This window comes from Dendropsophus ebraccatus, chromosome 8 (assembly GCF_027789765.1).
Source record: "Dendropsophus ebraccatus isolate aDenEbr1 chromosome 8, aDenEbr1.pat, whole genome shotgun sequence".
NCBI classification, from domain to species: Eukaryota; Metazoa; Chordata; class Amphibia; order Anura; family Hylidae; genus Dendropsophus; species Dendropsophus ebraccatus.
Genome location: NC_091461.1, coordinates 7,850,209 through 7,866,162, shown reverse-complemented (window position 1 = coordinate 7,866,162; position 15,954 = coordinate 7,850,209). Strand labels below are relative to the sequence as shown.

The 15,954-nt window shown below is 46.3% G+C and overlaps 1 protein-coding gene across 11 annotated transcripts in view; it reads right to left on the bottom strand.

Annotated features, from left to right (window-relative positions):
• Positions 1 to 15,954, bottom strand: part of ABLIM1 (actin binding LIM protein 1) — a 179,601-nt gene that overhangs the window by 29,196 nt on the left and 134,451 nt on the right. For 8 of the 11 annotated variants that reach the window (XM_069979728.1, XM_069979722.1, XM_069979729.1 and 5 more), the window contains 6 exons: positions 15,684 to 15,742; positions 10,554 to 10,631; positions 9,192 to 9,347; positions 9,001 to 9,045; positions 6,946 to 6,981; positions 6,191 to 6,320 (listed from right to left, as the gene is read on the bottom strand). In XM_069979728.1, coding sequence (XP_069835829.1) covers positions 6,191 to 6,320; positions 6,946 to 6,981; positions 9,001 to 9,045; positions 9,192 to 9,347; positions 10,554 to 10,631; positions 15,684 to 15,742 — 504 coding nt within the window. The remainder of the gene's footprint in view (positions 1 to 6,190; positions 6,321 to 6,945; positions 6,982 to 9,000; positions 9,046 to 9,191; positions 9,348 to 10,553; positions 10,632 to 15,683; positions 15,743 to 15,954) is intronic. The other 3 variants (XM_069979724.1, XM_069979730.1, XM_069979725.1) reach the window with 1 other exon arrangement.

The following is a 15,954-nucleotide window of genomic DNA, read 5'->3' as shown; positions in this document are numbered from 1 at the left end:
CCTTTGTAGCAGTAAGTCAGAGTGGTGGGAGATGTTCAAAAAAAGGGTTGCGAGATTCTTCCGCCAGCTCTCGAGCCTCAGGAGTCTGGACAGGTATCGCCTGTACCAGGGCCTGAGGAAGAAACTTGAACGTCTTGTCTCGACTGGAGGTAGTCGTGATGATATCTCCAGAGTGAAAGCCTTGCTACTGAGGTGCCAGTACGATAGACACGCATCTTTGGTTTTTGAGAGGGACTACGGGAAGTACCGCTCGCCCGACCCTTACAGAAACTGCAAGATGTCAGTGAATAGTAAAATCGTCTCAGGACTGATTGATAGTACAGGATCCCTGAAAAGGTCCAGATCAGGGATCCTGGAGGTCGTCAGATCCTTTTACTCGCACCTCTTGGGGAGGAAGGATCTAGATCGGGATAAGGCCTCAGCTTTCTTGACTGAAACCGTCCCTGAACCAGGGGTAGACCCCTCTCTTGACGTTTTGACAGAGATGATCCAAGAAGAGGAAGTCAGGGTGGCTATTGATGGTCTTGCCCTCAAGAAGTCACCCGGTCCAGATGGCTTAACATCTGAGTTTTATAAGACCTTTAAGGACACTTTGGTACCCCTCTTGACTGAGGTATTTAATGAGTGTCTCTCCTCGGGCACTCTGCCGAGGTCAATGAGGAGGTCAGCCTTGATCATCTTGTCAAAGGGTAAAGACCCGACCCGCATTGAGAATTGGCGTCCCATAGCGCTTCTCAGTGTGGACAGAAAGATTCTGGCAAAAGTGCTGTTTAATCGGCTGGTGAAGTTTGCGCCCCAGCTCCTTTCGGGGGCCCAGCATTGCTCTGTTCCAGGCCGCAGTACCTTTAGTGCTGTGCTCGGTGTCCGGGAGGCTGTGGAGCAGGGTAGGGCAGGTCACTGGAAGGGGTACTTGCTGTCCTTGGATCAGGCAAAAGCGTTTGATCGGGTTAACCACGAGTACCTCTGGTCTGTTCTTCTGAGATATGGCCTGCCGGGGGGGTTTGTTGATTGGCTTAAGACCTTGTATGCAGGGGCAGAGAGTTTCCCGCTTGTGAATGGTTGGATTGGCCGCTCTTTTGAGGTTGGGTCTGGTGTCCGTCAGGGTTGCCCTTTGAGCCCACTGTTGTATGTGTTTGCAATTGATCCTTTCCTTAGGAGGATTGATTGTGGACCGTTGGCAGGGGTGAGAATGGACCCTGCGGTGCCGGATTCCACTCTGAGGGTGGTAGCGTACGCCGATGATGTCACCATATTCGTCTCCTCGCAAGAGGAGGTGCAGTGTGTGATGTCAGAGGTGGAGCGCTACTCAGAGGCATCTGGGTCCAAGATCAACCAGGGAAAGTGTGAGAGTCTCTGGCTGGGAGGTGGAGATCCTGGATTTGATCTCCCGGACACCCTTCCAGAGCCCCAGGAGTTTGCAAAAGTTCTCGGCATTGAATTTGGCCAAGGGGATTACCCCAAACAAAACTGGGACAGCAGGCTTAAGATCGCCGCTCAGAAGGTGGATCAGTGGAAGGGTTGGTCTTTGACCCTCAGGGAAAGGGTTAACCTGATCAAAACATTCCTGCTCCCTTTGCTGATATATCTGGGCAGTGTTTGCATTTTGCCAGAGCCTCTCTGGACTCGGGTCTACAGTGTGTTCTTCCAGCTGTTATGGGGGAATAGACTGAACCTAGTCAAGAGGGAGGTTACTTACCGTACGAGGAGACAAGGGGGGTTGTGTATGGTCAACCCCGTGGTGTTCCTGGTGAATACCTTTCTTAAGACCAACATTGCAAACCTCTGGAAAGAGAGGGCTCCTCCGTGGGTATTCTCCTGTAGGGGATGGTTTCGGCCTTTCTTCCAGGAATGGGAGACAGGAGGGCAAGTGAAGGATCTCCGCACACCACACGGGCATCTTCCGGCTTATGCTACCCTGGTTCTGAAGGTCATTCGTCGGTGGGGTTTGGGGATGTGGGAGATTAGGACTCTGTCGAGGAAATTCCTTGACAATAGAGTCCTGTCATCCCATTTCCGAAAACCGCTGGCGCTCAAGGATTGCCCAAGCCGGGATCTGGAGGTTGGTTTGGGCCTATTGAATTCCATCAGGATCCCCTTGAAGTTTTGGGACTTGGCTTGGCGCTGCTTCCATGGGAAACTGTATGTGAGGGACAATCTGAAGTGCAGGAGCTCTGAGGATCGGGGATGTCCCCGGGAGGAGTGTGGAGGCATGCTGGAAAGCATGGAGCATTTTCTGCTTCATTGTCCCTTTAATACAGAGGTTTACAACAGGGTGGGCGCTTCCATCGGGTGGCCCAGGTTGGCCCGCCTCTCCTATGCGGAATGGGCCTATGGAGCATTCAGAAACCTTGGTGGCTGGGACCGGAGCACTTTATTCCTAGTCAGCATAGTGGTCAGGTACCACACGTGGAGTGCACGGTGTTTAGTGTCGACGCAGCGTAAAATCCTCCCTGTGGATGAGGTGGTTAGGGGCACACTCGGTGACCTGGTGAAGGTGCGCTCTCTGGAGTACGAGAGGCTGGGGGCTGGTAGGGCCTCTTGTCTTTGGAGGGGCTTTGCCTATAAGGTTCCTTAGCCTGCGTCTCCTCTCCTGGTGGTGGGCTGATGCTGGCACCGTAGTCTTTTGTTTTGTGCTGTAGAGATACTGGAGTATAGGGCTTGCAGGCGCTGAACTTGGGTTTTCGGGCTGTGTGTGGGGCTGAGAAGTCTCATTATTGTTGGGTTTAGTAAGTTATATATATTTTTTCAAAAGTTTGCGTATTTGTGTCTATTATATGTTTGTATAAATTGTATATACTGTATATTATATATGTTTTGTTTGCACCTGGGGTTCGGGTTTAGTGATAGGTTGGGTGGTGGGTAAAAGGGGGGAGGGGGCTTCTGTGGGACTTTGTGGGGACTTTTATATATATAAAAAATCCTGGGCTGGTTCATGGACGTCCGTGATCATGTACTGGGGGCATGGGATGCGGGACCAGCTCAGGGCCAAAAAAAAAAAAAAAAAAAAAAAATTATATGTATTGTTTAGTTGTAGGTTATTATTTTGTATCGTGTCTTGTTTAGTTTTAGTTTATTTGTGTAATGATGTCTTGTTTAGTTGGTGTTGGGTTGAGTAGAATTGTGTCTGTGGTATTAGGTTGTGCACAATGCAACTGGGCCAGGGGGTTCACATTTAGTTATTTATATAGGTGTATTGTATATAGTAGTGTATATAGGTGTGTTTATAGGTATAGTATATAGTGGTGTATTGTATATAGATGTGTTTATAAGTGTATTGTATATAGTAGTATATATAGGTTTGTAGTGTATATAGTTTATTAATATGTTTAGCTAAATAGTTTATATTGTGTATATATTGTATATAGGTATATAGGTTGTATGTGTGGAAGAATGAGTGTGGGGATGGACCGGTGCTTTATGTTATGGTTTCATTTTCTATTGTTTTGTTCTGGTCAGATATGGTGTGTTATTTCTGTATTTATTTATTGTTATGTTTAAAATTTTAATAAAAGAAATACAGGATGTAACTCAGGATCAGTAATGTAATGTATGTACATAGAGACCCCACCAGCAGAATAGGGAGTGCAGCTCTGGGGTATAATACAGGATGTAACTAAGGATCAGTAATGTAATGTATGTACACAGTGACCCCACCAGCAGAATAGTTTTGAAGTTGCCTTAAAGTGACTGTACCACCAGGCCCAGGCTGAAGCACTGGAGACGGGCCGACCCACCCCCAGTGGTAAGAAACCCCCGCCCCTCTATGACATGACTCCATTAAAATCAATGGAACCCTATCATAGAGGGGGTGGGGTTTCCTCCCACTAAGGGTGGGTCGGCCGCCTCCAGTGCTTCAGCCTGGGCCTGGTGGTACAGTCACTTTAAATACCACATTTACTTATCACACTGGTGAAATACAAGGAGTCTTGGATGTGTGAACATGGTGTAACTTGGTACAAGATGACCAGAGATGCATAAAAAGCACAAGCAGATGAGCACTGTGATCAACAACATGTTACCTTACAACTTATGATATTTTTTTTTTATAATAAATTCCTCCCTATAATATGGACATCCCCTCTAATTCCCTAGATGTGACACGCTATGTGACAGGACTGACACCTGCAGCTTTCCCCCTGTTTTGGGGGTCACATATTTCTTCTCATTGATCACCAGTGATGAGCGGCGTCTTTACCTATAAACCCGCCTTGCAGATGTTGGTGTGAATATAAAGTGGTTAATATCATCTGTGACGAAACGGAAGTGTGATTCACGCCTGTAATAAACATGCCATTCCATGGACACAAGCAAAGACACACACAACCACACACATGTGTGCAAAAACCATGAAGCGTGTGGGGGAGTGGGGTAGAGCGCCTGGACAGCCGACGTATTAGCTTCTGTCCGGAGAGAAGCTAATGACGCCACTTGCATCGGCTTGTCCGCTCTCCTTACCTTTCACATGTAGTATCGTATGATGTCTGAATGGGGAGTTGGGACGAGAGTCGCTGTGGGCGGAGCTGAAGCTGCCAGTGCGCATGTACGGCAAGCGCTGCACACCGGTATACAACAACTCTGCCGAGTGACCGGGGGAAAAGCCGGGGAGGAGGAGGGGGGGAGCGGGCAAATAAAAAAAAAACAAGAGAAAGCAGGAAGGAAAGAACAGAAAAGAAAAGCACAAAATAAGAGACAGATCCGGGAAATAACGGAGGGGTCCGAAATATGTCAAGAAATAAAAGAACAATTAACAGAACAGGAAACAAAATCAAAACATTACAGGAACAGAAGGGTTAAAGCTGCAGAACTGGCCCAGGGGGCGGGGCCAATGGAGACCACACAACACTGGACAATTCCTTTAAGGGGCTTTTTTCTTGTGCTTAGCTAGACAGAGAAAAAAACTCTTCAAGGGGGTAAAAAAAGTTATTTATACTGAATGCGGGTCACTTTATGGTTCTGTCTTATAGTGAGATTCCATAGCGACCAATCACAGCTCAGATTTCATTTCTCATATTGCTGTGGTAAAGTGAAAGCTGAGCAGTGATTGGTTGCTATGGGCAATGAAGAGTGTAGTCCTTCAAGACAGTGCCATAAATCTCTAGTCCTTACTGTGCAGCCGGCAGTGATCCAGGGATACATGTACATGCCATGTATCCGCTATACTGGATATAATCATAGGCACGTACAGTACACAGGCGAGGTTTAGTAAGAAGCAGAATGCGGCAGCCATGTTTTTCTTATCTCATACATCTACATTACAGGCTCCTGTCCCTTTCAGTGAAATTTCAGCCACTGAGGATAGGACGGGGCTTTGCACCACAGCAGGGACCAGTGTGCTATTTGGTTCTGTTCATATTTGTGGACTTGATGTTTTTGGCATTTTTATAGACAAGAATATCTCTGCAAACCACAAAAATACCAGAACCCCAGCGGAGCTCGTAATATATGACTTACCTGTAGGGGGCGCTGCATGCGACTGAAGACACAGAAACACTGTATACATCACCTATATCTGCTCTGACCTCCAGGGGGGCGCTGTATACATCACCTATATCTCCTCTGACCTCCAGGGGGCACTGTATACATCACCTATATCTCCTCTGACCTCCAGGGGGCGCTGTATACATCACCTATATCTCCTCTGACCTACAGGGGGCGCTGTATACATCACTTATACTACGGAACTCCTGCCACAAGATGTTGTCAGGGCTAATCGGGGACGCTATACACTACACCTGTCCCTGCCCCTTTTGACCAGAAGGGGGAACTATTTATTACACCTCTCATGTCCCTTTTGACCAACAAGGGGCGCTTTATACTACACCTTTCTATTTCCTTTGCACCTGTTATAGAGGTGCCTGCAGGGGACCCTGTGTGGATTCAGAGAGGTGCTGTGTGCTGTCTGTGCACTAGATGGCGCTATAATACCACATAATTAACAGGAACCTGCTATGATCCCCCTCAGGTACTGGATGTGCTCTGATAATAGTCCCAGATTTTTGGGGTATTTTGGGGGAGACTGATTCTGAGGTCTGTCCGTTCTCACCCCTGCACCTCCTCCTGCTGGTTATGGATATAATATATAGACAATATAGAGACAGGTGGGATCTCAACCTCATCATATACATCACTACATCAGTGTCTGATAATTCCCACAATGCACCAGACACGATAGAGGCCATAAGATCCTTACCAGGTCTGTGGAAATGCTGCGGGGATCGGGACAAGGTGGGTGTGTAGTTATGGCGACTGTAGACGGGAGAGTTAATGGATCCCTGGCTGGTAGATCTCTGGATTATCCGCTCCCGTCCGTCCTGATAGCCCTATAGTCCAGAAGACAAGAGGGTCACATCCCTGACACAGTGAAATACACAAACAGGTCTTTAAATCCATTGACATGGGTTGTCATCCAGCTTTCCCAGGCTCTGGCAGCCCTACACTGCACTGGAGATATAACTACAGGGCTGGCACCTGCAGCTGCTCTTTTCCTATGCCCTATGATAACACTTCCTGTCCTTCTGCGTTCTGAACTTGACCTAAATCACCATCTACATCAATGTGCACACATGGCTACCACTGTTCAGAGGCCAGGAATGATGTGAGTATTGATGTGGATGGTGACTTGTGTTTATACAATGTCCCTTAGGGCCCTTTTACACAGAAAGATTATCTGACAGATTATCTGCCAAAGATTTGAAGCCAAAACCAGGAATGGATTTGAAAAGAGGAGAAATCTCAGGCTTTCCTTTATTACCTGATCTCTGTTTATAGTCCATTCCTGGCTTTGGCTTCAAATCTTTGGCAGATAATCTGTCAGATAATCTTTCTGTGTAAAAGGGCCCTAAGACAGGAAGAGTTGTCATGGGGACGTTAGAAAGAGAATACAAAGATATGTGCCAGTAAAATAGGAGCAGTTAGTAAGTTACCTGCAGTCAGTAAGTGACTCACCTCAGCAGAAGGAGTGGGTGACAAGGTTCTGGGGGACTGTAATATAAAATATTACAATAACATTATTACAATATAGAGAAACACTAGATGAGATCAAGATACAAAAAACAGCAATCAGGATTAGTAATCAATCATTAGGAAGTGGTTAGTCCATATATCCAGGCATAACAGCAGATCACAGACATGTTCAGAGCTGGAGGCAGGACAGGACGATTAATAATACACACCTGTAATACCCTACATGAACTCTAGATGGCGCTGCAGTCATCCACATTTACCTCTGTGGGGAATCTGCAGTCTGGGGTCTGTAGTGACTGTCATGTTGTCTATTGTGCTATAATTTGGCAATGAGCGGTCAGGGTGATGAGAACGCTGGGATATCCCCTCCCCCATCTCATGCCGCCACCCATTATGTGAGCGGCTGCTCATTATTCCAGAACATTGCAGAGAGCGTCACGGGCCAAGAGCGATGACCGAAGCGGGTGCAGAGCACAGGACGCCCCCTCCAGCCTCCACCCTGTGCCTCGTGCTCTGAAAACTGCTGAGTATATTGTCAGGTGTGCAAAAATATAGAAAATCACTTTACTCGGGAGTTTGTTATGTTCTTCAGCTGCCGGAATGTTCTGAGCATGTGGGCATTGGGTATACAGCACCATCAGCATCACATAAAATACCCCAAAACAACAAAACCCTGCACTACAATGTAATGTGATGGCACAGGAGCAGCTCCACCACCACTGATTGACTTATTGGCATCCAGAATAATCCAGCTCTCAAGCAGACCTGTGTGTCTCCATGGTAACAGACCACAAACGAGCACTGTGTAGTCTGATCTACAGTTAACCCGTAAAAACCATTTAGGGTGCGTTCACACGTACAGGATCCGCAGCAGATTTGATGGTGCAGATTTGATGCTGTGTTCAGTTATTTAAATAAAATCTGGTGCGGATCCGCAGCAGAAAATACGCTGCGGATCCGGTAAGTGTGAACGTACCCTAACAGTATTTTGATTGACTGATTGTCTGACAGATTGATGGATTAAAAGGGTACTCTGGAAAAAAACCTTTTTCTTTCAAATCAACTGGTTTCAGAAAGTTATACAGATTTGTAATTTACTTCTGTTTAAAAATCTCCAGTCTTCCAGTACTTATCAGCTGCTGTATGTCCTGCAGGAAGTGGTATATTCTTTCCAGTCTGACACAGTGCTCTTTGTTGCCACCTCTGTCCATGTCAGGAACTGTCCAGAGTAGGAAAGGTTTTCTATGGAGAACCTGGACAGTTCCTGACAGAGGTGGCAGCAGAGAGCACTGTGTCAGACTGGAAAGTATACACCACTTCCTGCAGCACATATAGCAGCTGATAAGTACTGGAAGACTGGAAATTTTTTTAACAGAAGTTATTACGAATCTATATAACTTTCTGAAACCTGTTGTTTTGAAAGAAAAAGATTTCCGTTGGAGTACCCCTTTAAAGGCAGTAATCGGGCAGCGAGCCCTCACCACAATCGTGGTAAATTCGAGTAGAAAACTTCAGACATTTCCATTTAGTTTCGGCGCAGGGCTCTCTGCCACACCGCTACCCTAAGCGATCAGTAATTATCACAGCAGAGGTTTTAGTCAGTGATCAGTCAGCCCACAAACGACCTGATACATTCAATAACCGCAATGATTAGACCACCATCTCCAATAGGAGAGGATGTGGCGGCAGAATCTGGACGTCTATGAGAGGTATAGAGAAGAGAATGTTATACACACAGAGCAGCAGACTATGCTACCAGGAAGGAAGGAGAACGGAAGTCACCAGAATGTGACATCACCAGAGAAGGATGTCTTATCCCCCACCCTGAGAAATCCCATATCAGGGAAAGCTGGGTGACAACCAATATGGCCGCCATTACCGCTTTCTCACAATGCTGGGAGAAGTCACAGTCAGGACACCAGGAAAGCTGGGGGGAGACCCCAGTAAGTTATATTGGTGATCGCCCAGCTTGCCCCAGTTCCCTCATATACTCAGTGATGACATTGGCGCAGACTTCAGCTCTCCTTCCTGACTTACTCTCTCATTCAGGACGGAGGAACGGTCACTCCGAGGGCTCTGCGGCTGTGGACAAGAGTCATCAAGGTAAATATTAAAAGCAATGGACACAACAAACTACAAGTCCCAGCACACCCAGCAGTCCTTTATAAACCTCCTGGGATCTATAGTTCTACAACACCATAGAAGATAGAAGATGGCGGTATCCTCACCTCCCCCATGCTCTGCCGGTCCTGCCGATCCTCATAGGTGGATGTGTGGAAGGATTCATAGGTGATGAGATCCGGGCGCTCTATGTCGTAGATGGCTTTCACTTTGGGAATGGCAGCGAGGTCCTTGTAGTCCAGGATCTCATTGTCTACTTTAGCCTGAGGGGTCATGTGACACAAGATGAGACCATTATATAATATAATAGGCTATAATAACAATATACTACTGCACAGCGACATAACAAAACTAACACAACCAATCAGATTGCGGCTTTCATTGACTTCTGGTTGTGTTTCCTTTTCTTGTCATTTTCAATATCTCTGCTTGTTGTCAGTAAATAGAGTGATATAACCTAACACTTCTCATTGACAGTATCAAAGCTAGACAATCCTCTAAGAGCTGAACACAGCAGAGGCAAGAATAGTTACTATCTATCCGTGGAGGTAAAAGGTATCAGTCTGGAGTCCAGGCTGCAGAGCTCACAGAGCATTGTCTACACTGGATACAGCTGAGAGCAGGACCAGCTATGTACAATGTATCAGTCTGGAGTCCCGGCTGTAGAGCTCACAGAGCATTGTCTACACTGGATACAGCTGATAGCAGGACTAGCTATGTACAATGTATCAGTCTGGAGCTCACAGAGCATTGTCTACACTGGATACAGCTGAGAGCAGGACTAGCTATGTACAATGTATCAGTCTGGAGCTCACAGAGCATTGTCTACACTGGATACAGCTGAGAGCAGGACTAGCTATGTACAATGTATCAGTCTGGAGCTCACAGAGCATTGTCTACACTGGATACAGCTGAGAGCAGGACTAGCTATGTACAATGTATCAGTCTGGAGCTCACAGAGCATTGTCTACACTGGATACAGCTGAGAGCAGGACCAGCTATGTACAATGTATCAGTCTGGAGTCCAGGCTGTAGAGCTCACAGAGCATTGTCTACACTGGATACAGCTGAGAGCAGGACTAGCTATATACAATGTAACAGTCTGGAGCTCACAGAGCATTGTCTACACTGGATACAGGTGAGAGCAGGACTAGCTATGTACAATGTATCAGTCTGGAGCTCACAGAGCATTGTCTACACTGGATACAGCTGAGAGCAGGACTAGCTATGTACAATGTGTCAGACTGGAGTCCAGGCTGTAGAGCTCACAGAGCATTGTCTACACTGGATACAGGACCTCCTCCCCAATCCATCTCATATTGATGGCCTAGGCTATGGATACATCATTAATACTGTAGACCTGAAGAACCCCTTTAAACATGTAAAACCCACAACAGAGAGTTGTGACCAATGGTGAGAGGTGAATGACCCTCCTGATCTGGTCAGCACTAGGTCTCGGTTGTACTCACACAGATGGTGTGGCCCGGTGAGCCCGGTATACTGGACCCTGTGCGGGAATAGATGCTCTCGGATGAAGATCTCGTGGGCTGAAAGATAAAAATCGATATCAGTCATAGGAGAACGTCCGACCTGTGACTACAGCACAGATCTCCAGCCACATCCCCCCTGACTGCACAGAAACCTTCACCAGCACCCCAATATCTGCACCAATAAAGGGGGAACCAGAGGGGAAGGGGGGGAGTGCCGAGATCTCTGCTCTTGGGAAGGGGTCCCCGGAGAAAAGCATGCATTCTTATTGGAAAGGAGAAGTAGTAGTATTAAGTATGTGGTGTACAGTACAGGGCCCTATTGATGAGGAGTCTAATGTAACAGCACCAGGGGGAAGGGCCCTTGCGATTTCAGCTCTGGGGCCCCTCTCACTCCCTGTAGGCATCAGTACAGGGTGATAACAATAGAGGGTGAGCTGGGGCTAATCTCCAGGCTGAGGTCATACATTTCTGGGTTATTACTGAGTACGCCCTCCACATACAGATCTAAGGTTATTAAAGCCAAAAGAAATCTGAGAATATAAATACTAGAGAAGATGATGTAACCAGGAGAAGAGAGAGAGAGGCTCATCCCAAAATTACTGACAGTCAGCCGCTTCTAGGTTCTATCTGGTGCTGGGGAAGAGACAGAAGGGGGCAGTAGGGACAGTGACGCAATGATAGGATGGAGCAGTAAGGACAGTGAGGAAGTGACAGAAGGGAGCAGAAGGGACTGAGGTAATGATAGGATGGAGCAGTAAGGACATTGAGAAAGTGACAGAAGGGGGCAGTAGGGACAGTGACACAATGATAGGATGGAGCAGTAAGGACAGTGAGGAAGTGACAGAAGGGGGCAGTAGGGACAGTGACACAATGATAGGATGGGGCAGTAAGGACAGTGAGGAAGTGACAGAAGGGAGCAGAAGGGACTGAGGTAATGATAGGATGGAGCAGTAAGGACATTGAGAAAGTGACAGAAGGGGGCAGTAGGGACAGTGACACAATGATAGGATGGGGCAGTAAGGACAGTGAGGAAGTGACAGAAGGGAGCAGAAGGGACTGAGGTAATGATAGGATGGGGCAGTAAGGACATTGAGAAAGTGACAGAAGGGGGCAGTAGGGACAGTGACACAATGATAGGATGGGGCAGTAAGGACAGTGAGGAAGTGACAGAAGGGAGCAGAAGGGACTGAGGTAATGATAGGATGGGGCAGTAAGGACAGTGAGGAAGTGACAGAAGGGAGCAGAAGGGACTGAGGTAATGATAGGATGGAGCAGTAAGGACATTGAGAAAGTGACAGAAGGGGGCAGTAGGGACAGTGACACAATGATAGGATGGGGCAGTAAGGACAGTGAGGAAGTGACAGAAGGGGGCAGTAGGGACAGTGACACAATGATAGGATGGGGCAGTAAGGACATTGAGAAAGTGACAGAAGGGGGCAGTAGGGACAGTGACACAATGATAGGATGGAGCAGTAAGGACAGTGAGGAAGTGACAGAAGGGGGCAGTAGGGACTGAGGTAATGATAGGATGGAGCAGTAAGGACATTGAGAAAGTGACAGAAGGGGGCAGTAGGGACAGTGACACAATGATAGGATGGGGCAGTAAGGACAGTGAGGAAGTGACAGAGGGGAGCAGAAGGGACTAAGGTAATGATAGGATGGAGCAGTAAGGACATTGAGAAAGTGACAGAAGGGGGCAGTAGGGACAGTGACACAATGATAGGATGGGGCAGTAAGGACAGTGAGGAAGTGACAGAAGGGAGCAGAAGGGACTGAGGTAATGATAGGATGGGGCAGTAAGGACAGTGAGGAAGTGACAGAAGGGAGCAGAAGGGACTGAGGTAATGATAGGATGGGGCAGTAAGGACAGTGAGGAAGTGACAGAAGGGAGCAGAAGGGACTGAGGTAATGATAGGATGGGGCAGTAAGGACAGTGAGGAAGTGACAGAAGGGGGCAGTAGGGACAGTAAGGTAATGATAGGATGGGGCAGTAAGGACAGTAAGGTAATGATAGGATGGGGCAGTAAGGACAGTAAGGTAATGATAGGATGGGGCAGTAAGGACAGTAAGGTAATGATAGGATGGGGCAGTAAGGACAGTAAGGTAATGATAGGATGGGGCAGTAAGGACAGTAAGGTAATGATAGGATGGGGCAGTAGGGACAGTAAGGTAATGATAGGATGGGGCAGTAGGTACAGTAAGGTAATGATAGGATGGGGCAGTAGGGACAGTAAGGTAATGATAGGATGGGGCAGTAGGGACAGTAAGGTAATGATAAGATGGGGCAGTAAGGACAGTAAGGTAATGATAGGATGGGGCAGTAAGGACAGTAAGGTAATGATAGGATGGGGCAGTAGGGACAGTAAGGTAATGATAGGATGGGGCAGTAAGGACAGTAAGGTAATGATAGGATGGGGCAGTAAGGACAGTAAGGTAATGATAGGATGGGGCAGTAAAGAAAGTGAGGAAGTTGCAGAAGGGGGCAGCGAAACATGCGTCGAGGCGCACACGGTAATGGGGCTTTATGACATTGGTCTGGCACAAGGCTTATGATGTGGGCTGATGTGGGTCTATATTGGGCTTCTATCTTTATGTGCCTGATTTAGTTCTATGTAAACCTGCAATCTGTTATCTAAATTGTTATCTACCTCATTGCATTGGCACCTTTTCATTTCGGTTTACTCTATAGCATCTGCACTTTACTTGTTTATAAATGAATTTGGATATATGACAATACTTGAGGTGAATTTCTATATATAAGTTCTCTACAGTTGGCGAATTTTATATATTTTCATGATATTACACTTTATGTATTACTTCCCCACAGACCCCACCTATGTAAAATATTACTGTACAATACTACTATAATGTAATATTGGATTACTTGTAATATCTATTTGCATATAATATTTATTATTCGCCCTACTTTGCCCTGAATATACCGGTACAGAGTCCCCCCTAACTACATTTTTATGGGTGTTTTTAACCATTTGGATTTTTGTGTTAATAAAATGGATATTATTTATTTCTGTATGTTGTTTTTTATTACTCTGTTTGGGGGTGGAAAATATAGGTGTTAATGATAGGATGGGGCAGTAAAGAAAGTGAGGAAGTAGCAGATGGGGGCAGTAGGGACACAGGAAATTATAGGATGGGGCAGTAAAGGAAGAGACAGAAGGGGATCAGTAGGGACAGTGAGGCAATAGATGATCTAGTAATGATCCTGGAGGCAGGAATGTTTGTGCAGTAAAGAACATTACAGTAAACTTGATAAGACTGCAATGGCTGATAACAGTGAGTAACAGACTGCATCTACCTGTTCTACAGTTACCTCTACCCAGCCTGAAAAGACTGATAAAAAAAGCAATAGATTACATCCATATGGCATACAACCAGCTTCTCCTCAGGCTGAAATGGCTGATAACAGGAAGTAATAGACTGAAATCTGAGGCTCCTGCTGTCTTAACACTGCAGGAGGGAACATTTGTTACACTGTTTCAGGACCCCGACTGACCCCCCGGTATCTTTTTTTAACCTTTTGCACAAAGTCTTAATAAAATCTGCAAATACGAAACAATAGTAATAGTGAACGGTGTGTTAGACACTCGTGCTGGAAGACGACTAGTGATCAGCAGCCAATCAGAGCACAGCTCCCCGCCAGCACACATTGCCCCCTCCCCCCAGCAGTGATGTCACTAAACAGCACAGCAAGGGTTAATCATCATCAGAGTGAACCAATGATCAGTGAGATCTGCGCAGTGGGCGGTACCTTTTTCTTTCTGAACCCTGGAAAAAGTATTGGTAATCGCTGCAGAGAAAGAAGAGAGATGACTGAGTGTAACTCTGGAGCCTGGCCGCCTCTGGGGGGCGCTGTAAATGCCTAAAGTGACATTTTTAGGGCATATTTGTTGTGGTTTTAGCTGGAAGACACATAAATCTTTATGATACAAAGCGCCAAATCCTCTGCTTCTCTTTACACAGCCATAGCTACAAGTTACTGTTCTGACTGTCTGCAGCCACCACTAGGGGGAGATCTCTGCAGACAGATGTATACTCATAGGCAAAACTGTATTATGTGACTCCAGGCCTCTTCACGTGGATTGGATCGTCCTTCCTGAGTCGTCCTTCTCGGTCAGGTTGCTTGAGGTTCTTTCTTGCAGCTACCTTTCAGGAACTGTAGAAAGCCGAGGAGCTGCCATACAAGTGGTCACTCAGCTTAGTGGTCACTCAGATCAGAAATAACTAGGACCAGACAAAGACAAGCCTCAAATGATATTTTCTGTAGAATGTGCAGTACTTGGAATACAGCCGATGGCCTAGGGTGGAGCGGTGACCTCTCTGTGAGCGTCAGCTCTGTAGGTCAGGGGATCCGTGTGCCTGACATTTTGTCTTGTCCTGGTCACATTTATGGTTGGACACATTATAATAGTGTATTATATTATATCCAGCTCTGTACAGCGGCCAAGATCTGAGAAACTGAACATTCACTTCTACTGTGACCCCAGAGGGAGACGCTCAAACTTTCCACACCCTGGACGAGTCACCCACGGGGTCAGAACCAGCCCCCTACTGTTCCCAGCCACGAGCCTGAGCCATGATCAGCAACAGATGGGGAGAGAGAGATAGATGATAGATAGATGGATAGGAGATAGATAGATAGATAGATAGATAGATAGATAGATAGATAGATAGATAGAGAGATAGATAGATAGATAGATAGATAGATAGGAGATAGATAGATAGATAGATAGATAGATAGATAGATAGACAGGAGATAGATAGATAGATAGATAGATAGATAGATAGATAGATAGGAGATAGATAGATAGATATATAGGAGATAGATGGATAGGAGATAGATAGATAGATGATAGATAGATAGGAGATAGATAGATAGGAGATAGATAGATAGATAGATAGATAGATAGATAGATAGATAGATAGATAGATAGAGAGACAGGAGATAGATAGATAGATAGATAGATAGACAGGAGATAGATAGATAGATAGATGATTGATAGATAGATAGATAGATAGACAGGAGATAGATAGATAGATAGATAGATAGATAGATAGATAGTTGATAGATGATTGATAGATAGATCTCACCCGCTGCTTCTCCTCCGTCTTGGTGCTCTGCTTACAGTCGGGATGCCAGACCGTAGAACCTATGGAGGGAGCAGAGGACACTGATGTGGCTGGTTTGGGGTGAATATTACATATGTTTTGCTGCTGATATTACATGCCCCCCCCTCCTCTGGATCTGTATTCCTCGCACTGACCTCCCCCTGTGCTCCCAGCAGGTGGTCAACAGACGGGGAATTGTAGTTTTTGCATTTTTCCAGCACATGAGAGCAGGTTGTGCGGTGGTCAGAGCTAA